This window comes from Heptranchias perlo, chromosome 12, assembly GCF_035084215.1.
Source record: "Heptranchias perlo isolate sHepPer1 chromosome 12, sHepPer1.hap1, whole genome shotgun sequence".
Classification (NCBI taxonomy): domain Eukaryota; kingdom Metazoa; phylum Chordata; class Chondrichthyes; order Hexanchiformes; family Hexanchidae; genus Heptranchias; species Heptranchias perlo.
The window spans coordinates 50,795,814-50,820,295 of NC_090336.1; the positions used below are offsets into that span (position 1 = coordinate 50,795,814).

Here is a 24,482-nt window from a genome sequence, read left to right on the forward strand (position 1 = left end):
GTGGCTCAACCGTGGCTTACAAAAGAAATTAGGGATAGTATTAGATCCAAAGAGGAGACATATAAAATTGCCAGAAAAAGCGGCAAGCCTGAGGATTGGGAGCAGTTTAGAATTCAGCAAAGGAGGACAAAGAGATTGATTAAGAGGGGAAAAATAGAGTATGAAAGTAAACTAGCAGGGAACATAAAAACTGACTGTAAAAGCTTCTATAAATATGTCAAGAGAAAAAGATTAGTGAAGACAAATGTAGGTCCCTTACAGTCAGAAATGGGGGAAATTATAATGGGGAACAAAGAAATGGCAGAACAATTAAGCACATACTTTGGTTCTGTCTTCACAAAGGAGGACACAAATAACCTCCCAGAAATGTTAGGGAACCAAGGATCTAGTGAGAGGGAGGAACAGAAGGAAACCAGTATTAGTAAAAAAAATAGTGCTAGGGAAATTAATGGGGCTAAAGGCTGACAAATCCCCAGGGCCTGATAATCTAATCCCAGAGTACTAAAGGTGGCGGCCCTGGAAATAGTGGATGCATTGGTGGTCACCGTCCAAAATTCTATAGACTCTGGAGCAGTTCCTACAGATTGGAGGGTGGCAAATGCAACCCCACTATTTAAAAAAGGAGGGAGAAAAAAAGCAGGGAATTACAGACCAGTTAGCCTAACATCAGTAGTGGGGAAAATGCTAGAGTCTATTATAAAAGATGTGATAACAGAACACTTGGAGGGCATTAACAGGATTGGACAAAGTCAACATGGGTTTATGAAAGCGAAATCATGCTTATCAAATCTACTGGAGTTTTTTGAGGAAGTAACTAGTGGAATAACTAGGGGAGAAGCAGTGGATGTGGAGTATTTGGATTTTCAGAAGGCTTTTGATAAAGTCCCACACAAGAGGTTAGTGTGCAAAATTAAAGCACATAGGATTGGGGGGAATATACTGGCATGGATTGAGAATTGGTTGACAGACAGGAAACAGAGAGTGGGAATAAACGAGTCTTTTTCCGGGTGGCAGGCAGTGACTAGTGGGGTACCGCAGGGATCAGTGCTTGGGCCCCGGCTATTCACAATATATATCAATGATGATTTGGATGAGGGAACTAAATGTAACATTTCCAAGTTTGCAGACGACACAAAGCTGGGGTGGAATGTGAGCTGTGAGGAGAATGCAAAGAGGCTCCAATATGATTTAGACAAGTTGGGTGAGTGGGCAAGAACATGGCAGATGCAGTGTAACGTGGATAAATGTGAGGTTATCCGCTTTGGTTGTAAAAACAGAAAGTCAGATTATTATCTGAATGGTGATAGATTGGGAAAAGGGGAGGTGCAACGAGACCTGGGTGTCCTTGTACACCAGTCGCTGGAAGCGAGTATTCAGGTGGAGCAAGCAGTTAGGAAGGCGAATGGTATGTTGGCCTTCATTGCAAGCGGATTTGAATACAGGAACAGGGATGTCTTACTGCAGTTATACAGGGTCTTGGTGAGACAACATCTGGAGTATTGAGTGCAGTTTTGGTCTCCTTATCTGAGGAAGGATGTCCTTGCCATGGAGGGAGTGCAACGAAAGTTTACCAGACTGATTCCTGGGATGGCAGGACTGACATATGAGGAGAGATTGGGTCGACTAGGCCTATATTCACTTGAGTTTAGAAGAATGAGAGGTGATCTCATAGAAACATATAAAATTCTAACAGGACTAGACAGACTAGATGCAGGGAGGATGTACCCGATGGCTGGGGAGTCCAGAACCAGGGATCACAGTCTCAGGATACGGGGTATGCCATTTAGAACCGAGATGAGGAGAAATTTCTTCACTCAGAGGGTGGTGAACCTGTGGAATTCTCTACCACAGAAGGCAGTGGAGGCCAAGTCATTAGATTCATTCAAGAAGGAGATAGTTATATTTCTTAATGCTAAAGGGATCAAGGGATATGGGGAAAAAGCGGGAACAGGGTACAGAGTTAGATGGTCAGCCATTGTCATTTTGAATGGCGGAGCAGGCCCAAAGGGCCAAATGGCTTACTCTTGCTCCTATTGTATATGTTTCTATGCATCCTGTGGATGGTACACACTGCAGCCACGGTGCGCTGGTGGTGAAGGGAGTGAATGTTTAGGGTGATGGATGGGGTGCCAATCAAGCGGGTTGCTTTGTCCTGGATGGTGTCGAGCTTCTTGAGTGTTGTTGGAGCTGCACTCATCCAGGCAAGTGGAGAGTATTCCATCACACTCCTTATCTGTGCCTTGTAGATGGTGGAAAGGCTTTGGGGAGTCAGGAGGTGAGTCACTCATCACAGAATACCCAGCCTCTGACCTGCTCTTGTAGCCATAGTATTTATGTGGCTGGTCCAGTTAAGTTTCTGGTCAATGGTGACCCCCAGGATGTTGATGGTGGGGGATTCAGTGATGGTAATGCCGCTGAATGTCAAGGGGAGGTGGTTAGACTCTCTCTTGTTGGAGATGGTCATTCCTTGGCACTTGTCTGGCACGAATGTTACCTGCCACTTATCAGCCCAAGCCTGGATGTTATACAGGTCTTGCTGCATGCGGGCACAGACTGCTTCATTATCTGAGGGGTTGCGAATGGAACTGAACACTGTGCAATCATCAGCGAACATCCCCAATTCTGACCTTATGATGGAGGGAAGGTCATTGATGAAGCAGCTGAAGATGGTTGGGCCTAGGACACTGCCCTGAAGAACTCCTGCAGCAATGTCCTGGGGCTGAGATGATTGGCCTCCAACAACCACTACCATCTTCCTTTGTGCTAGATATGACTCCAGCCACTGGAGAGATTTCCCCCTGATTCCCATTAGATGTCCTACCTTTGCTGCAATATAAAGTTCTGGATGAAATTCTTAACTAACGCCATTGTGGGAGCACCATCACCACAAGGACTGCAGCAGTTTAAGAAGGTGGCCCACCACCAGCATTTCGGGGTAACTATGGATGGACAATAAATGCAGCCTTGCCAGCATCACCTTCATCCATGAACAAAGAAAATCACTTCCATGTTAGCTATTGTTATATGCCTATATTTGTATGGTTACAGTATTAGTTTTGAAACTGTGCTGAAAAACTTCAGAAAACCTTTTATATACAGGAACAATGATGAATGGACATAAAGAGAGCAGCTAAATTCAAAGATCAGTTGAAGATAAGATTCAAACTGGAGCCCTCTGACCATGACTCCAATGCTCTAACAGTATGAAAAATTAATAGCAAATTTTAGATATTTGAAGCAATGTAACTCCTTTCAAGGGTGAAGAATCTTCAATTACTAAATTATACTAATGATTAATTTTACCTGAAGCTCAAAGTGCCTCCATTTGCTACACAGCATCTGCTGACTGAGTGAATAAAAGACATTAAAAATGCTATAGAAGTCACTCTTTACAGTTTATTTATATGAGTACACCCATAACTTAACAACTCAGTGTACATTTTTTAATTTAATCCATTCTGGCTGAAATATATTCTCAACCTGTAGCAAGAAAAAAAATCCTTTCCATTTTCTTTTGCTATTATGGTCGGCAAATTCTGTGAATTTCTGATGCTCAGTATCCGGGCCACATCATTGCACTGTTTGAACAACAAGATGTTGCTGAATGCAATCTTGAACATCTCTTTGTACTGTTAACTACCCTGGTGCAGATGGCAACCTATGCTGGCAGCAGGAGCTGGATTGAACTGTTAATGGAGTTAATGGATCCATGTTTACATTTATAAAAAAGGAAGGGAAATATAATTTTACCTGGAAGCTATTCTCCCCAGTTCCAGCAAGCACAGACACACTTCTCTGGGCTGTTTATGTAGGACTGCAAACATAAGGCATGAAGAACAATTAGAGATTTAATATCAACTATTACCTCAATACCTCTATACACAAAACTATTTCAGAACAGACATTAATACTTCAGTTATAACATAGTTCCACTTTATGACTTTTGTTAATCTAAATTATTGATTTTTTTTAATTCATGTTTATGTCATACATTCATTTTGATTTCTTGGTTGCAGGCTTTGTTATGAAAATGTTTATTTATCTAAATCATTGTGTTGTCTTTGGAGCAGTTTGCATAATTGTAGTTTATTTTATAAAAAATCATCAAAAATTTATAAAAACTATAAAAACTAATAAAATATTATGAATTTAAGCTGTTTTCTCATGAAGGTCTACAGCATGTGAATGAGTTAATACTACACACTAAAGCAGAACAAAGATTTATAAAATATAGTGCAGTAATCTGCTCATACTTCAAGATCACAAAACTGAGTTCCAGTGAGAACTAACAGTCATGTAGTTTCTCTGGCCCAGAATTTCCTCAAATGGCATAATTGGTAAGTTACTCCAAAATTTACGTCGGCTTCTATGCCGATCTTGCCAACCGGTACTTACGCTGAAATTTCCTGACAATCTCATTAGCGTATCCCAGAACATAAAAACCAGTGTAATCAAGCAGAAATCAACATAAACAATGGGGGCCTGAGGAAAGCGCGGAACTTACACATATTCCTTCTTAAAATCCTTCTTTAAGTATGAAAAATAAAGTTTGAAGCCATGAAACCATCATTTAAGCAAATTATGCACAGCATGGTTAAGAAAATGCAATCAGGGAAGGTTTTCAATTTTTAATATAACTCATTCTGTTGCCATTAAAATGCATTAGATGATTAGATGTGGTTCTTAGTGAGGAGAAATTCAAAATATCACTTAAAAAAATCATCATAAAACACCATAAATATGACTTTGGATCTTGTTGCACCTAAATTTTGAGTGTGAATTTGCAGCCTGTTCAGAACTGGCATAAATGGGGGTGGAGCTATGTTTATGAGTGGCAAAGGTTGAACTGAATCGGCACAAAAGATCGAAGAAACTCGAGCGCAGCGTAAAAACTGGTGTAAGTCACTTACGCGCAAATATTGCACTAAAAATTGCCATTACGCCATACTTATGCTGTTGATTCGGTGCAAGTTTCGGAGAAATTCCAGGCCTCTGTGTCTAAGACTCTGTCATTTCTCATTACTTTGTGTATCCTTACCGAGGGGAAATTGATAAAAGTCTACTGTATCGTCGATGGGATAGCCAGCTCTCCAACTAGCAAGTACATGATAGAACAGTATATCCTACTAAAGGTGTGGAGAAACCATCAGTTCTCCCAGGCTAGAGAATTGTGAATATATAGGATTAGTAAGAAGTTTAGAGGAGCCCAAATACAGGAAAATGGGAGATTGAACAGAAATCGCTCTCCCCTATCTTTTAAAATTTTATTTACTGAACAATTCTCCACCTGTTATTGCTATCCACTCGCTATTTAAACTCCGATAAAATATGGGTCCTTTTAGCAAATTTTAACTTTCATAGGTTTTTCTTGTTACATGTATGTTCCCTCCCCTTTCAATGACTGTCATTTCCCATTACTTTGGTTGAACCTTAACTCTGTCCTACACCTTTCAATCGACGCATGACATCATCCAGGGAAACACTTTATACGAAAGGAAAAGGCCAACATAATTTGTTCAATAAAATATAAGCCGTAGATTCTGGAGCCACGTCATCATTAGCACTTCTACAATTTTCAGACCAGTAATAGTATTTAAAAATTAGGCTGCAGCCACTTTCTTCTAAGCAGCCACTGCCACTATTACTCAGTGAAGGTGCTATCAGTTCTAAAATCACTTCTCGCATCAAAGAGCACAGCTAAGTCCAGTCTGCAGCAGGACAGAATTCCAACTATGGGCTCAATCTTAAAATTAAATTGTGGGTGAGTTGGGGGTGATGGGGGCTGCGAAAATGGCAAAAATCCCCAGCGGGTTCAGAAGCCGGCTCCAACCCCCTGACTTCCGAGTTTCCCACAGACGCACCTGTGTGCGCGCGCTTCCCGAATCCAGAAGTCCCGCCAACAATTAAAGCCGGCGGGATGATGGTTAAAGAACTAAATACTTGGGGTATTTAAGGTACTTTACTTCTGATATATTAGGTAGTTAAAATGATTTTAAACTTACCTGGGCAGCTTTCCCACTGCTTCTGATTCACACCTGGTGAAACTAGGCATGAGGGGCCGGATCAGGCAAAAATAAACTAAATAAATTAAATAAAAAACCATTGCACAAAGTTAAAAAACACAATAAACCTACCTTTCCACCCTGCTCCAATGTCCGATGTCTTCCTCTCCGATGTCCCTCTCAGTACCTGATGTCTCTCTCCGATGTCCCTCTCCGATCTCCTCTTCCTCCCCCCTCCAATCTCCCATTCTCCCCCCCCCCCCCCAATCTTCCCCTCTCCCCCCCAACCCCTCTGATCTCTGTTCCAGCGCAGGATCACGTCTCTCTCCTCTCTCTTTCTCTCCCCCCCGCCCCCCCACCCTGACCTCGGCGTTGCAGCTCCTGTCGGCAGCCAGCCTGTCAATCAGGGGCTGCCGGGCACGAAACCCGGAAAGAACTTTAATCGCTATCAATTACATCGCGATTGTTTCAGAAAAGGTAATTTTTTTAAAATTCGGGTTTGCCACGCGCACCTTCACCCACCCTCGCTGCCACCCTGCCACCATTTCAAAATTGAGCCCAATGTGTTTTGCTCTCAATTATTGCAGCTGGGGGGGCAGAGGAGTAGAACAATTGGGCAGACTTTTGCTAAAGAATAGTGCTACCACAACACAAAACATTCACTGCATTAACATCAACATATTTAAATTTGCTGGTTACCAGAAAGGGACTTGAAAAGTACAAAATCTGTCACTATCCGAGTGGAAAATAGGCAGATGTGTTTTTCTTTGAACTACAAACTAGTTTTTATTCTGTGGCTGCTAACATCACAAAAATGCACTCTAATGTTTAACTTGTCAATTATGCTGGGCCAGTAAACTCCTCTTGGGTAAACTTTGTCAGGACTAATATGCTTGCACTGTTTAAAGCTGCTGTTCACTCAATACGATCCCTGCGCTCGAGACAGAGGCCCGAGGATCGCAAGAAATTAGTCCTCGGCCTCATCTAAATAATCACGGTGAGCTGCCGGCACCTGTGCAGGCGGGTCGCTCGACTGAATAAGCAAATGTCAGGCCACCGACCTCGGGTAAGTCCCAGGAGAAGGGGGAGGACAGCAGGAAGGGGGCCGATCACGGCCGTCAGGAGTGATGTGGACCCAGGAAAAGCGCTCCTGCTCCTCCTGGATCCACGTCAATACTTTTTTAAATTAAACTTTTCGCAGGCGGCCGATGGCTAGGCTGCATCTACATCTAGAAAACTTGAGTGGAGAAGTCCAACTCAGGGCAACCTAATTTCCCTGAGGTGTCCTAAAATAAGCAGTCAGACTCTCATTAACATATGTAAGGAGACTAACACCTGTTTTAGGCGTCCGCCTGAAAAATGGCCAGATCCAACTTCAGGTCGGGCTTTTTTCAGGCATCCTTGGGGCGCAGGATGTTTGTCCCTGAAATTGGGCTTCACTGCGCCTATTTTACGCCTGTAATACGGGTGCAACCAGATCCAATTTCTACCCTGTAATGTTTTGGACTAGATTCAACAGTTCCCTGCCTTATATAACCAACTGAGTTCATTCTAGAAGGCAAATGACTAAACTCTTTGAGAAGAGTATTATTAGCTCTGCTCAAAAAATATAAATATAACAAGATCACAATATGTTGGTTTAGTTTGAGAATTTATATGAATTAATACATGCAATACGATTTTGTATATTCTGATTCCACCTTATAATGTTTAGTATTAAAATTGTATAGAAATTCCCTGTGTGATCTAAAATAAGGCATTAATGGAACACTAAAATTACCTTCAATTACCCCAGGTTAGGGAGGGAAAAAATCAGCCAGTGTTCCTGCTCCTGATTGCTATCCAGAGTCCTCCGATGTTATACAGAACACTCTTATATATTTTGAAACCTGAAAAAGTCTTTCAGTGCTCAAAGATTTTAATGCAGGTTTTAATACTTCTAATTGATTTTGAATTGCTTCTAAGTTAACAACCAGCTAGGAGTTTAATCTTTTTAATCAATTCTCAAAGTGCTATTCTAACCAAATACATAATGTTGAATTACTGCAGTGTTTTGAAATGAAGTACATCTAGAGGTAGCATAAATTCACCTTTACGAACTTTTGTCCAATCAAGAATCCTTTAAGTCAAACTGCAAATCCTGTAAGACTTTTGTTTGTAGAATTCTAGAGGCTCAGCCAACACACAGATTTTTTTTTTACATGCGTTGATGGAAAACAGAATGATATGAATGTTGTATTATACACAGCAACTAGGAAAAGGTAATAGTTGATGAATGAAATCAGTATGGAAGTTCAGTCAAAAGACACAAATTACAACACTGATCATACAATATTACGATATAATACATAGCATTCCAACACCAACTGAGGAGGAACCTTTGTAAGAACCTCTGCTTCAGCTCTTCTTTGTCACGCAATGAAGAAGACTCCTTCCTTTGGCGGTATGTCCTAAAAAAGCAATATTTGAGCCAATAGTGTCAAAGTGCAGATAGCCATCTTTGAGGCCATTTCTCTTGAGATCACTGACAGCTTTATTTTGCATTAGAGTACGTCAGAAAAAAGCCAGAGATAAGTATGTCAAGCTGTCATTTGGAAATAATAGTGCAAAACTGTTCCATTAACACATAGAAAGAGCATATCAGTTACATGAAAGATAAGCAGTGCAGTCAGTTTTTGTCAAGTGACCTTTTGTCTTTTTGTCTCTCAGCTGCACAAAGGCTCATTTATTCTCCAGACAGCACAGATAATGCATTCATCAAACTAAATAGGGCTTATCAAATAGAACTCAATGTAACAATGTAGGCCACAGAAGATACTCATCATATTCTGTATTTCATCACAATACAGTTTTCAAAGTATCCTATATTGCAGCTAATCCCAATGTGGTATATTATGATGTAAATAAAAGTGACTACGTACCCAAACCTTCAGACTCAAAAAGGCAAGTATCATCCACCCCCACTTCTCTGCACCAGGCTAGGAAGTTGGCAGTATTGTCACGGGCAAAGAAAGAACCCGAAGCGGCATTTGCTTTGCAAGGAATCTTCTTCACAAGTAGACTCTGTGAATGCAAAACATATTATTAATTCAGTAGAGATATCCTAGGCTGTTTATGTATATGGTCAATTGTATACATCCATCTAAAATATATTAGAAGTCTTACATCTGTCTGTCTGCGCCACCTGACTTCTGTTGTCACATTTTTGTTACACTTTTTGCTTCAACTATAAATTCCTTATAAATTCAACTATAAATTATAAATTCCTATGTCTGAATTTATTATGGATTTTGTCTACATAAACTCATGACTCTGATTGCACAATATGGCCCTGGATTTCCACAATTCCCACAAAAAGTTTTCTAAAAAAAAAATTTAATCTACCATTTTTTTCCTCAAATTTATAATGTCCAAAATAAGGATTTAAACAAAAATTTTTAACATGAAAAATTGCATCTTTCACAATAACATGATACAATATATCCATTGAATTGTATTATGTGTAATTTAATCCCTTCATTAAAGTTTTCACTTGAAGACCTCAGACCCTCCGAAAAACCTGGACTTGGAGTTGATATTTTAGCTCATACCTGTGACTCTGTGAGCTGAATTTTGTATGTGCAATCTACCTAATTTCCCAGGATGCATCAGAGCCATTCCATCAGTGATGATGGGAACTCTGGAATTTTTAATGAGCAACAACTTGGCTACTCAAAGTTTGTGGGACTCTTATATTTTCAAAATATAAGATACGGGTCTGAATGGAAATCAGAAATTGCAGACGTAAAACACAGATGCAGATCCCATCCTTATGTTTATAAACTGTTGAGTTCCTAAAACATTGAATAAAGGTTGCTCAGCACTATACCCCCCCCCAACACCCACCTACCAACAAACTCTTTCAATCGGTACTCAAATCTTCCAATCAGATGCTTCATCTCACCCACACACATTACTACTGTTGCAAGCTGCACACCCACAACTCACAGGTCACACACACTGGCAGCTATTCAACCATGAAAGCCACATCATCCAAACATCTTGCATGACACTCACCGACATGCTTTCTTGCAGAGGGTGGCGCATATCAGAAGGCAGCAAGTGGCAGTGGCTCCATGGAACATGAACCTGCTGTCCTCTCTCAGGATGACAGAATTCCTGTCCCACCCCTGCCACTCCGCCGCCAGTGCCCTTCCTGTTGCCTGTCAGCTACCAGCCCACTTCCTATAGAGCATCGGAACTTTATTTTATGAAGATAGGAACAGGAGTTGGCCATTTAGCCCCTCCAGCCTGTTCTGCCATTAAATAAGATCCTGGCTGATCTGTGGCCTAACTCCATATACCCGCCTTAGCCCCATATCCCATACTACCTTTGGTTAGAAGAATCTATCAATCTTAGATTTAAAATTAACAATTGAGCTAGGATCAACTGCCATTTGCAGAAGGGAGTTCCAAACTTCTACCACCCTTTGCATGTAGAAGCGTTTCCTAACTTCACTCCTGAAAGTCCTGGCTCTAATTTTTAGGCTATGTCCCCTTATTCTAGTACTCAAGTGTAGGAGACCTGCAAAGACAGGTACAAATGCATCAGCAGCCAGAAGCAATAATCCAGCACTAGCCTGTAACTTTTTTTTAAATATTCGTTCATGGGATGTGGGCGTCGCTGGCAAGGCCGGCATTTATTGCCCATCCCTAATTGCCCTTGAGAAGGTGGTGGTGAGCCGCCTTCTTGAACCGCTGCAGTCCATGTGGTGACGGTTCTCCCACAGTGCTGTTAGGAAGGGAGTTCCAGGATTTTGACCCAGCGACGATGAAGGAACGGCGATATATTTCCAAGTCGGGATGGTGTGTGACTTGGAGGGGAACGTGCAGGTGGTGTTCCCATGTGCCTGCTGCTCTTGTCCTTCTAGGTGGTAGAGGTCGCGGGTTTGGGAGGTGCTGTCGAAGAAGCCTTGGCGAGTTACTGCAGTGCATCCTGTGGATGGTACACACTGCAGCCACAGTGTGCTGGTGGTGAAGGGAGTGAATGTTTAGGGTGGTGGATGGGGTGCCAATCAAGCGGGCTGCTTTATCTTGGATGGTGTCGAGCTTCTTGAGTGTTGTTGGAGCTGCACTCATCCAGGCAAGTGGAGAGTATTCAATCACACTCCTGACTTGTGCCTTGTAGATGGTGGAAAGGCTTTGGGGAGTCAGGAGGTGGAGTCACTCGCCGCAGAATACCCAGCCTCTGACCTGCTCTCGTAGCCACATTATTTATATGGCTGGTCCAGTTAAGTTTCTGGTCAATGGTGACCCCGAGGTTGTTGATGGTGGGGGAGTCGGCGATGGTAATGCCGTTGAATGTCAAGGGGAGGTGGTTAGGCTCTCTCTTGTTGGAGATGGTCATTGCCTGGCACTTATCTGGCGTGAATGTTACGTGCCACTTATGAGCCCAAGCCTGGATGTTGTCCAGGTCTTGCTGCATGCGGGCTCGGACTGCTTCATTATTTGAAGGGTTGCGAATGGAACTGAACACTGTGCAATCATCAGCGAACATCCCCATTTCTGACCTTATGATGGAGGGATGGTCATTGATGAAGCAGCTGAAGATGGTTGGGCCGAGGACATTGCCCTGAGGAACTTGTGCAGCAATGTCCTGGGGCTGAGATGATTGGACTCCAACAACCACTACCATCTTCCTTTGTGCTAGGTATGACTCCAGCCACTGGAGTGTTTTCCCCCTGATTCCCATTGACTTCAATTTTACTAGGGCTCCTTTGGCGCCAAACTCGGTCAAATGCTGCCTTGATGTCAAGGGCAGTCACTCTCACTTCACCTCTGGAATTCAGCTCTTTTGTCCATGTTTGGACCAAGGCTGTAATGAGGTCTGGAGCAGAGTGGTCCTGGCGGAACCCAAACTGAGCATCGGTGAGCAGGTTATTGGTGAGTAAGTGCCGCTTGATAGCACTGTCGACGACACCTTACATCACTTTGCTGATGATTGAGAGTAGACTGATGGGGCGGTAATTAGCCGGATTGAATTTGTCCTGCTTCTTGTAGACAGGACATACCTGGGCAATTACCCACATTGTCGGGTAGATGCCAGTGTTGTAGCTGTACTGGAACAGCTTGGCTAGAGGCGCAGCTAGTTCTGGAGCACAAATCTTCAGCACTACAGCTGGGATGTTGTCGGGGCCCATAGCCTTTGCTGTATCCAGTGCACTCAGCCGTTTCTTGATATCACGTGGAGTGAATCGAATTGGCTGAAGACTGGCTTCTGTGATGGTGGGGATATCGGGAGGAGGCCGAGATGGATCATCCACTCGGCACTTCTGGCTGAAGATGGTTGCAAACACTTCAGACTTGTCTTTTGCACTCACGTGCTGGACTCTGCCATCATTGAGGATGGTGATGTCTGCAGAGCCTCCTCCTTCCGTTAGTTGTTTAATTGTCCACCACCATTCACGACTGGATGTGGCAGCTTTGATCTGATCCGTTGGTTGTGATCGCTTCGCTCTGTCTATAGCATGTTGCTTCCGCTGTTTAGCATGCATGTAGTCCTGAGTTGTAGCTTCACCAGGTTGGCACCTCGTTTTTAGGTACGCGTGGTGCTGCTCCTGGCATGCTCTTCTACACTCCTCATTGAACCAGGGTTGTTCCCCTCGTTTGTTGGTAATGGTAGAGTGAGGAATATGCCGGGCCATGAGGTTACAGATTGTGCTGGAATACAATTCTGCTGCTGCTGATGGCCCACAGTGCCTCATGGATGCTCAGTTATGAGTTGCTAGATCTGTTCTGAATCTATCCCATTTAGCATGGTGGTAGTGCCACACAACACGTTGGATGGTGTCTTCAGTGTGAAGACGGGACTTCATCTCCACGAGGACTGTGCGGTGGTCACTCCTACCAATAGTGTCATGGACAGATGCATTTGCGACAGGTGGATTGATGAGGACGAGGTCAAGTAAGTTTTTCCCTCGTGTTGGTTCGCTCACCACCTGCCGCAGGCCCAGTCTGGCAGCTATATCCTTCAGAACTCGGCCAGCTCAGTCAGTAGTGGTGCTACCGAGCCAATCTTGGTGATGGACATTGAAGTCCCCCGCCCAGAGTACATTTTGTGCCCTTGCTACCCTCAGTGCTTCCTCCAAGTGGTGCTCAACATGGAGGAGGACTGATTCATCAGCTGAGGGAGGACGGTAGGTGGTAATCAGCAGGAGGTTTCCTTGCCCATGTTTGACCTGATGCCATGAGATTTCATGGGGTCCAGAGTCAATGTTTAGGACTCCCAGGGCTACTCCCACCTGACTGTATATCACTCCTGCATGATTCCTGTAAATATTGCTGGTGGGGGAGGACCTCCATTCTGTTTAAAACCTGTTCAGCTGTGTGAGGTTAAGACAGTGCATTGGTGGAGTTCCAGAATCGCATCTGTCCCTTTAAATCAGCGTTGCTCACTGATCTACTTCATAACCTCCCTACTGTACATGCTGCCGGCATTCGTTAAGCGCGCGTGCGCAAACGCCTTTACTAATATGGCGTCCTGCGCACATCACGCCGGAAGCGTGCGTGTGCATTTTGGATGCCATTTTGGGTCCTTAGGAGTCCTTGTAGTGCCTACACAACGGGCCTTATGCGGCCCAATTTAGCCCCCAAAAACTCCCAGGAGAGATTTTTAAAAATGCCAGATAGAAAAACCTTAGGTCAGTTCACGGAGAAAAAAAATAGGAAATTCCACTCTGACCCCCGAAGGCAATCAAAATGATCTCTAGGAGATAATTAAATCAAAAGCAAAATATTGCGGATGCTGGAAATCTGAAATAAAAACAGAAAATGCTGGAAATGTTCAGCAAGTCAGGCAGCATCTGTGGAGAAAGAAACAGAGTTAATCTTTCAGGTCGATGACCCTTCGTCAGAACTGGAAGAAGTTGAAGATTAAACAGTTTCTAAGCAAGTACAGGGTCAGGGAAAGGGGGGAAGCGGAGGGGAGGAAAGAATAAAAGGGAAGGTCTCTGAAAGGGTGGAGGGCAGGAGTGGTTAAATGACAAAAGGGATGATGGTGCAAGGCAAGGAGGGTAGTAATGGGACAAGTAAAGAAACAAAAGATGGGTCTAGAGGAGCTGTAAATGACAACAGCAGAACCATTAGCAGCTCCTGCTATCCAAAAAAATGGGAGCAGTGGCTATGATCTGAAGTTATTGAAATGAATGTCGAGTCCAGAAGGTTGTAAAGTACTTAATTGAAGGATGAGGTGCTGTTCCTCGAGCTTCCATTGAGCTTTTTTTTTTTCGTTTTCAGCACGGATAGAGGCCCTTCGGCCCATCGTGTCCGCGCCGGCCATCAAGCCCTGTCTACTCTAATCCCATATTCCAGTATTTGGTCCGTAGCCTTGTATGCTATGGCATTTCAAGTGCTCATCCAAATGCTTCTTGAATGTTGTGAGGGTTCCTGCCTCCACAACCCTTTCAGGCAGTGAGTTCTAGACTCCAACCACCCTCTGGGTGAAAAAGTTCTTTCTCAGCTTCATTGGAACAGTGTAAGAGGCCGAGGACAGGGAGGTCAGAATGTGAGTGGGATGGGGAATTAAAAAATGGCAAGCGACCAGCAGGTCAGGGTCACACTTGCAGAGTGAGTGGAGGTGTTCAGCAAAGCAATCACCCAATTTGCGTTTGGTCTCCCCAATGTAATGGAGACCACATTGTGAGCAGCGAATATAGTAGACTAAATTGAAAGAACTTTACAGGCAGTGATATTAGTCACAACAAGGAACTCGTCCAGCTCCTTTTTAAATTGCTGCAGCAAATCCGCACTCAGCATGGGAGTTCCAATTGTCGACAACCCTCCGCGTAAAGAGCAAACCTCAGTTCAATGCTTGCATTGCTTACACGTGACCCTTCATTTTCCTTAACCTATCTAGTTCAAATAGTCTGTCCACACAGACACAGTCTAGTCCCTTCATCATTTTAAACACTTAAATTAAATCTCCCTGAAGCCTATGCTTCAAACGAGGGTGAGGAAGAGAACGTCTTTATTCATACTGATATTCAATTTTCAAAAAAATGCACTTGAATTATTAAGCCAACTGATTATCTCCACCTGCTTTTGTTGAAAGTTAGAAAATGTTAATGCTACTACTTCACACCTGTGAGAGAGGTTCTAATTTCTAACACATATGAAATAGAGGAAGAGAAAGAGATAGAGAGTAAGGCACAATAGAAGATAACATTTGAAAGCAAATAAAGGCTTTTTGAGGGAGATAGGGATGGAGATGGAAGGAGATACAGATAGGGAGGGATGAAGGAATAGGGATGTGGAGGGAGTCGAGGGGGATTGAAAGACAGAGAGAGGGGTTCAGAGAGAGAAGTGGGTTGTTGGGAGAGAGACTAGGGGTTGAGAGAGAGAGAGCGACCGAGAAGTTAGTGATGGATAATGGGATTGAGAGTGAGGAATAGAGAGGGAATGTTGAAAGAGGGCTGTGTGAGGTAGAGTTTAGACTGAAGGGGCTCTTGCCACTTCCTGAGATCCATGCTCAACTCCATGCGCTGCCACATCTCTCTTCAGCAGCACTGACTCACTCTACTTCAGAATCGTCCTAGTCTGCAGTTCCATTTCATCCTTCGCCTCATCCAGCACTTTAACAAAAAACTTATTTTCTTCCTTTTCAGGTGTCAAGAATCATAAGCTTCAACAACTCTTATAGAATCATAGAATCATAGAAGTTACAACATGGAAACAGGCCCTTCGGCCCAACATGTCCATGTCGCCCAGTTTATACCACTAAGCTAGTCCCAATTGCCTGCACTTGGCCCATATCCCTCTATACCCATCTTACCCATGTAACTGTCCAAATGCTTTTTAAAAGACAAAATTGTACCCGCCTCTACTACTGCCTCTGGCAGCTCGTTCCAGACACTCACCACCCTTTGAGTGAAAAAATTGCCCCTCTGGACCCTTTTGTATCTCTCCCCTCTCACCTTAAATCTATGCCCCCTCGTTATAGACTCCCTTACCTTTGGGAAAAGATTTTGACTATCGACCTTATCTATGCCCCTCATTATTTTATAGACTTCTATAAGATCACCCCTTAACCTCCTACTCTCCAGGGAAAAAAGTCCCAGTCTGTCTAACCTCTCCCTGTAAGTCAAACCATCAAGTCCCGGTAGCATCCTAGTAAATCTTTTCTGCACTCTTTCTAGTTTAATAATATCCTTTCTATAATAGGGTGACCAGAATTGTACACAGTACTCCAAGTGTGGCCTCACCAATGCCCTGTACAACTTCAACAAGACATCCCAACTCCTGCATTCAATGTTCTGACCAATGAAACCAAGCATGCCGAATGCCTTCTTCACCACCCTATCCACCTGTGACTCCACTTTCAAGGAGCTATGAATCTGTACTCCTAGATCTCTTTGTTCTATAACTCTCCCCAACGCCCTACCATTAACGGAGTAGGTCCTGGCCCAATTCGATCTACCAAAATGCATCACCTCACATTTATCTAAATTAAACTCCATCTGCCATTCATCGGCCCACTGGCCCAATTTATCAAGATCCCGTTGCAATCCTAGATAACCTTCTTCACTGTCCACAATGCCACCAATCTTGGTGTCATCTGCAAACTTACTAACCATGCCTCCTAAATTCTCATCCAAATCATTAATATAAATAACAAATAACAGCGGACCCAGCACCGATCCCTGAGGCACACCGCTGGACACAGGCATCCAGTTTGAAAAACAACCCTCTACAACCACCCTCTGTCTTCTGTCGTCAAGCCAATTTTGTATCCAATTGGCTACCTCACCTTGGATCCCATGAGATTTAACCTTATGTAACAACCTACCATGCGGTACCTTGTCAAATGCTTTGCTGAAGTCCATGTCGACCACGTCTACTGCACAGCCCTCATCTATCTTCTTGGTTACCCCTTCAAAAAACTCAATCAAATTCGTGAGACATGATTTTCCTCTCACAAAACCATGCTGACTGTTCCTAATTAGTCCCTGCCTCTCCAAATGCCTGTAGATCCTGTCCCTCAGAATACCCTCTAACAACTTACCCACTACAGATGTCAGGCTCACTGGTCTGTAGTTCCCAGGCTTTTCCCTGCCGCCCTTCTTAAACAAAGGCACAACATTTGCTACCCTCCAATCTTCAGGCACCTCACCTGTAGCGGTGGATGATTCAAATATCTCTGCTAGGGGACCCGCAATTTCCTCCCTAACCTCCCATAACGTCCTGGGATACATTTCATCAGGTCCCGGAGATTTATCTACCTTGATGCGCGTTAAGACTTCCAGCACCTCCCTCTCTGTAATATGTACACTCCTCAAGACATCACTATTTATTTCCCCAAGTTCCCTAACATCCATGCCTTTCTCAACCGTAAATACTGATGTGAAATATTCATTCAGGATCTCACCCATCTCTTGTGGTTCCTCCACTATTCCCGCCACCTCCAGCGTGATGCCACCACCAAACACATCTTCCCCTCCCCTCCCCTTTCAGCAATCCGAAGGGACTGCTCCCTCCGCAAGACCCTGGTCGACTCTTCCATCACCCGCTCCTCTTCCCATGACATCTTCCCATCCGAGCGCGGGAGAAGCAACACCTGCCGTTTCACCTCCTCCCTTCCTACAGTCCAGGGCACCAAACATTCCTTCCAGGTGAAACAGCGGTTTACTTGTTCTTCTTTCAATTTAGTTTACTGTATTCGCTGCTCACAATGCGGTCTTCTCTACATTGGGGAGACCAAACGCAGATTGGGTTATCGCTTTGCTGAACCACTCAGTCCACAAATGTGACCCTGACCTTCCGGTCGCTTAGATTTTAATTCTCCGTCCCACTCCCACTCTGTCCTCGGCCTCTTACACTGTTCCAGTGAAGCTCATCGGAAGCTCTAGGAACAGCACCTCACCTTTCGATTAGGTACTTTACAACCTTCTGGACTCAATATTGATTTCAATAACTTCAGATCATAACAACTGCTCACATTTTTTCGGACAACGGGTCTTGGTAATGGTTCTGATGTTACCATTTACAGCTCTTCTAGATCCATCTTTTGTTTCTTTATTTGTCTCATTACCTCACCTCCTTGCCTTGCACCATCCTTTTGTCATTTAATCACTCCTGCCTTCCAACCTATCAGAGACATTCTCTTTTGTTCTTTCCTCCCCTCCTCTTCCGCCCCCACCCCTCCAACCCCGGCTCTGTACTTACTTAAAAACTGTTTAATCTTCAACTTCTTCCAGTTCTGATGAAAGGTCATCGGCCTGAAAGGTTAACTCTGTTTCTTTCTCCACAGATGCTGCCTGACTTGCTGAGTATTTCCAACATTTTCTGTTTTTATTTCAGATTTCCAGCATCTGCAGTATTTTGCTTTTGATTGGGTGAGAGAAGGGTGGTTGAGTGAAAAGGAGGTTCAATGAAAGAGGGAGTTGAGCAAGAGAGAGGTTTGAGACAGAATGGTGAGAGAGGGGGATTTGAGAGAAAAGGGGAGTGTTACTACAATGTGACAAGTTTACGATGGCAATTTCTATTATAAATGTAGAAAGAGGAATTTATAATAGAAAAATAAAAATAAGGTAAAATTTATGGCTTAAAATAGGGACTGAATTATACTCAAGCACCCTTGTCCAATTATCCACGGCCTCTATCCCCACTTTACCGGGAAAGTACATTTGGTCTTGACTCCCAGTTTGCACACAATGAGAGATTGATTGTAATATAGTAAAAATCTTACATCTGTGTGCATTTCCTGTTAACTTTTTCCCATTATACACTGCTTTGTTCACATTTATAATGGAAACTTGTCACATTGTAATTACATTTTCCCTCCAGCAAAGATATAGTGGCACCATTGGGAGGAGAGTATAATTACAATGTGATAAGTTTCCCTAAGCAGTTTCTATGATAAATGAGGACAAAACAATTTATAATGTAAATATAAAAATAAGAATGTATGACCTTAAAATGGGGACGTCTGCGCACCATTGTCCAATTATCCCATAGCTCCAATCCACTTTATCTGAAGATTGTACTGGATTGTGACTCCCATGTGCTTCAGTGAACACATAGGTAAAGCATTTGCCAGCAGGTTATGACTGAATAAACCCTTAAGTAAGTTGTATAAAAATAATGATCCTTCAAAATATCTCTCTTAATATCTTTGTATAGTACACGAATGTCACATATGTGCCTATAATGAAGGAAACTGACAGTAGTCTCATGGGGCCTGATATTAGGAGGGCGGCGGGTTCGCAGCGGGGGGTCGACTGGGCGCGTGGGTAACATGCCCAGTGAAATCAGGGTGCTCCGCACGGAATCGCAGGCGAATTGCAGCCACTTACCTGTGCTTCCGGGTTTCACGCTGGAAAGCTGTGCAGCGGGCGGACTGTGCATGCGCAACATAGGCTGTCAGCTGGAGGAGCCCTATTTAAAGGGGCAGTCCTCCACTGACTGATGCTGCAGAAAATAGGAAAAATTACAGCATGGAGCAGCCCAGGGGGAAGGCTGCTCCTAGGTTTAATGATGCCTCACTCCAGGTATTATTGGATGGGGTGAGGAGGAGGGGGAGGACAGAGATCTTACCCCAGCGGACGGGAGGAAGCGGCCTGCCTCTGCCACCAAGAAGGCCTGGCTCGAGGTGACAGAGGAGGTCACCTGTACCACCAACATATCGCGCACCTGCATATAGTGCAGGAGGCGCTTCAATGACCTAAGTAGGTCAGCCGAAGTGAGTACACTTACTCATTCCCCTACACTCCGTCTGCCACATCACCGCCCCCATCCCACATCTCCTTCTGCACTGCCAACACTACTCTATCACATCACTCCTCACACCCACTCAAAGCTCATCCTCATCTTACCTGCACTTACTCACCTCGCCAGTACTCATCCCGCCACTACAACTTAACCCAATCCTCATACAATCTCATGGCTCTACCTCATACTCATCCTCTCATGCATCTCTCTCACGGTCAGCCTCACTCAACCTGCCACTACCTGTGCTGCAGCCACAGGGCATGCATCACATATGTGCAGTAGGAAGCGTAAGACAAACATGTCGTGAGCATAAAGGGGATGCACAAGGGTGGTTGAGGGCTTGTCATGGTTTTTACTTCTATTTAATTTCTGATCAACGCACATTACATATTATATTGGCACCACTACTGCCACGTCTTTGTGAATCTTGTCTGGTTTGTGCAATAATGCCCTTTCCTGAAGATCACTATGAAGACCCACACCTGATGCCACCCATTGTGTCACTGCAAAGTGGGTGTAGGTGTATTTGCAGGGCTCTTTTGTGCAGACGACTGAGAGACGTCGGCGATGTCCCCGGTGGCATCCTGGAAGGATGCGGAGGAGAAGTTGTTGAGGGCAGTGGTGACTTTGACAGCGACAGGTAAGAAGATGGTGCTCGGGCCAGCCGGGAGCAGCTCGGCATGAAGGAGGCTGCAGATGTCCACGACTACATGTCAAGTGACTCTGAGCCTCCGTGTGCACTGCTGCTCAGAGAGGTCCAGGAAGCTGAGCCTCGGTCTGTAGACCCTGTGGCAAGGGTAGTGCCTTCTACGACGTGTCTCTCTCTGCGGTAGCCCTCCCTCCTGCTGTGCAGGTGGATGTGTCACAGCACTGTGTTGTGGGGCTCCACGTGTCAGAGGTGGACGGCGTGGCCGGCGAGGCAGGTGATGCTGTTCGTCCTTCGAGGAGGTCATGACTGCAGCTACGACGGCCCCCATCTGGAAGATGTACATTTGAACATAAGAACATAAGAAATAGGAGCAGGAGTAGGCCAATCGGCCCCTCGAGCCTGCTCCGCCATTCAATAAGATCATGGCTGATCTGATCCTAACCTCAAATCTAAATTCATGTCCAATTTCCTGCCCGCTCCCCGTAACCCCTAATTCCCTTTACTTCTAGGAAACTGTCTATTTCTGTTTTAAATTTATTTAATGATGTAGCTTCCACAGCTTCCTGGGGCAGCAAATTCCACAGACCTACTACCCTCTGAGTGAAGAAGTTTCTCCTCATCTCAGTTTTGAAAGAGCAGCCCCTTATTCTAAGATTATGCCCCCTAGTTCTAGTTTCACCTATCCTTGGGAACATCCTTACCGCTTCCACCCGATCAAGCCCCTTCACAATCTTATATGTTTCAATAAGGTTGCCTCTCATTCTTCTGAACTCCAATGAGTAGAGTCCCAATCTACTCAACCTCTCCTCATATGTCCGCCCCCTCACCCCTGGGATTAACCGAGTGAACCTTCTTTGTACTGCCTCGAGAGCAAGTATGTCTTTTCTTAAGTATGGGCACCAAAACTGTATGCAGTATTCCAGGTGCGGTCTCACCAATACCTTATATAACTGCAGCAATACCTCCCTGTTTTTATATTCTATCCCCCTAGCAATAAAAGCCAACATTCCATTGGCCTTCTTGATCACCTGCTGCACCTGCATGCTAACTTTTTGATTTTCTTGCACTAGGACCCCCAGATCCTTTTGTACTGCAGTACTTTCCAGTTTCTCGCCATTAAGATAATAACTTGCTCTCTGATTTTTCCTGCCAAAGTGCATAACTTCACATTTTCCAATATTGTATTGCATCTGCCAAATCTCCGCCCACTCACCCAGCCTGTCTATATCCCCTTGTAGGTTTTTTATGTCCTCCTCACTCTCTACTTTCCCTCCCACCTTTGTATCATCTGCAAACTTTGATATGTTACACTCGGTCCCCTCCTCCAAATTGTTAATATAGATTGTAAAGAATTGGGGACCCAGCACCGACCCCTGCGGAACACCACTGGCTACTGGTTGCCAGTCCGAGAATGAACCATTTATCCCAACTCTCTGCTTCCTGTTAGATTTGAGGGTGTCCGCAAGGTAGGTAAATGTGTCTGGACACCGGGGAAGTGTGCAAGTTTGTGAATGCTATTGTTGGGAGGAGGGTGGTGGAGGCCAAACTTTGTCCAAAGTGACAGAGTGGCCTCCTGCAATGAGTGAGGGTCTCCCTCCCCCACCTGTCAAATGGACCTTTGCAGCTGCCACAGGCTGATGGCTGCAACACGTCCATTTCAAGTGGGAGTGTTTCACCCCTCCTAAAATATCATGTTAATCAGGTCTGTAAATGACCTGAAGTACCTAAATAATGACCTTAAGTGGCATCCCGCCGGCTTTAGTTGCCGGCGGGAGTCCCACATGCGGGGGCTGCGCGTTCATGTCAGCGCGTCACTGGGGAACCCGGAAGTGGGCGGGTTGGAGCCGGGCTCCGGACCCACCCCGGGCTTAAAATTTCTCAGAAATCCAGAGTGCCAGTGTATGTGATTCAATGGGCATGATTTTTACATGGAGCCGGGAAGAGAGTGGCCGGGGGGGGCAGGGGGGAAGGGTGGTGGGGGAAGGTAATTGGACCCGAAACCCCGAAGTAAAGTTGGTGGGTTGGAATCTGAGAAGCTTTATAAAATGTAAGCATTGTTTCACCTAACCACTACATCTTGCCTTGTCTTCTCTATGACTCTTTTTGACCTTGGTTCTGTGTATCACTATTGGCCTTGAAAGTTACAATAGCCAATTAGTACTCCAAAAAGTTAACTTATTATAAAGCTAAGCATATACATGGTTTAAAGTATTACTATTGTATGTAACTTGTTAAAGACTACAGAACAAAGCAATCATTTCCTTCAATCAATATGGGGGTGGGGGGGAGAAGTTATATACCAATTTGTTTTAATCTAATTGTTTTAACAACAGTACTACATCATGTAGGATAATAAAACAGGTAAAGTCATCTAGTTTGGAACTTGTAAGCCTAAAATTATTTATTTATTTCACAACCTTTGAGACATTAGGATAGTCATACACCAAATGCCACTGGAACGGATATGGAGGAGAACATTCCTTTGATTTTCCATTAGAACTCTGGAATCAGAAAAATCCAAAGAATAATCAAATTAGGCAATGTAGCCATGGCATCTTTGTAGGCTTGCTATATTCCAATATGATCCCTGATCTTTACTAAACCTGAACAGGTTCTATTGCTTTGGTAACATCTTTGGTTCCTCCAGATTACTGACAGATTCATAGGGTCCGATTTTACCAGGGGTGCGGGTTCTCGGCGGGTAGGCCAGCGGGCGCGTTTTCAACGCGCCCGGTGAAATTAGTGGGTTGCCCGCGCGATCGTAGCAGGCAACACACTAATTGGATCCACTTACCTGCTCCTCCGGGTTCCCCGATGCTGATCTGCGACTCGGGCGGGCTGCGCATGCGCAGTAAGATCTGTCAGCTGGAGGCGCTCAATTTAAAGGGGCAGTCCTCCACTGACAGATGCTGCCACAAACAGCAAAGATTACAGCATGGAGCAGCCCAGGGGGAAGGCTGCTCCCAGTTTAATGATGCCTCACCCCAGGTATCATTAGATGGGGTGAGGAGGAGGGGGAGGACAGAGATCATCCCCCCGGCGGGCGGGAGGAAGCGGCCTGCCTCTGCCACCAAGAAGGCCTGGCTCGAGGTGGCAGAGGGGGTCACCTGCGCCACCAACATATCGCCCACCTGCATACAGTGCAGGAGGCGCACCAATGACCTCAGTAGGTCAGCCACAGTGAGAACATGTAGTCTTTCCCCTACACTCCGCCTGCCACAACACTGCCCCCACCCCACATCTCCATCGGCACTGCCAACACTACTCTGTCACATGACCCCTCATACCCACTCAAACCTCATCCTCATCTTACCTGCACCTACTCACCTCGCGAGTACTCACCCCACCACTACCACGCAACCCAATCCTCATACAATCTCATGGCTCGATCCCATACTCACCCTCTCGTGCATCTCTCTCACGGCCAGCCTCACTCAACCTGCCACCACCTGTGCTGCAGCCACAGGGCATGCATCACATATGTGCAGTAGGCAGCGTAAGGCAAACGTGTCGTGAGCATGAAGGGGATGCACAAGGGTGTTTGAGGGATTGTCATGGTTCTTACTTCTATTGAATTAAAGACCAACGTACATCACACATTACATTGGCACCACTACTGCCATGTCTTCGCGAATCCTGTCCGGTTTGTGCAATAATGCCCGCTCCTGGGTATCCCTATGAGGACCCACCACTAATGCCACCCAGTGTGTCACTGCAGAGTGGGTGTAGGTGTATTTGCAGGGCTCTTCTGCGCAGACGACTGAGAGACATCGGGGATGTCCCCGGTTGCAGCCTGGAAGGCTGTGGAGCAGAAGTTCAGGAGGGCAGTGGTGACTTTGACAGCGACAGGTAGGAAGATGGTGCACGGGCCAGCCAGGAGCAGCTCGGCATGAAAGAGGCTGCAGATGTCCACGGCTACATGTCGAGTGACTCTGAGCCTCCGTGTGCACTGCTGCTCAGAGAGGTCCAGGAGGCTGAGCCTCGGTCTGTGGACCCTGTGGCGAGAGTAGTGCCCTCTGCGACGCATCTCTCTCTGCGGTAGCCCTCCCTCCTGCTGTACAGGTGGATGTGTCACAGCACTCTGTTGT

General features: G+C 45.0%; 1 protein-coding gene across 1 annotated transcript in view; it reads right to left on the reverse strand.

Annotated features, from left to right (window-relative positions):
• Nucleotides 1-24,482, reverse strand: part of LOC137327731 (growth arrest-specific protein 2) — a 161,214-nt gene that overhangs the window by 99,551 nt on the left and 37,181 nt on the right. The window contains exons 3-4 of the mRNA XM_067993536.1: nt 8,924-9,065; nt 3,751-3,814 (exon numbers count right to left, since the gene is read on the reverse strand). Of these exons, the coding sequence (XP_067849637.1) occupies nt 3,751-3,814; nt 8,924-9,065 (206 nt within the window). The remainder of the gene's footprint in view (nt 1-3,750; nt 3,815-8,923; nt 9,066-24,482) is intronic.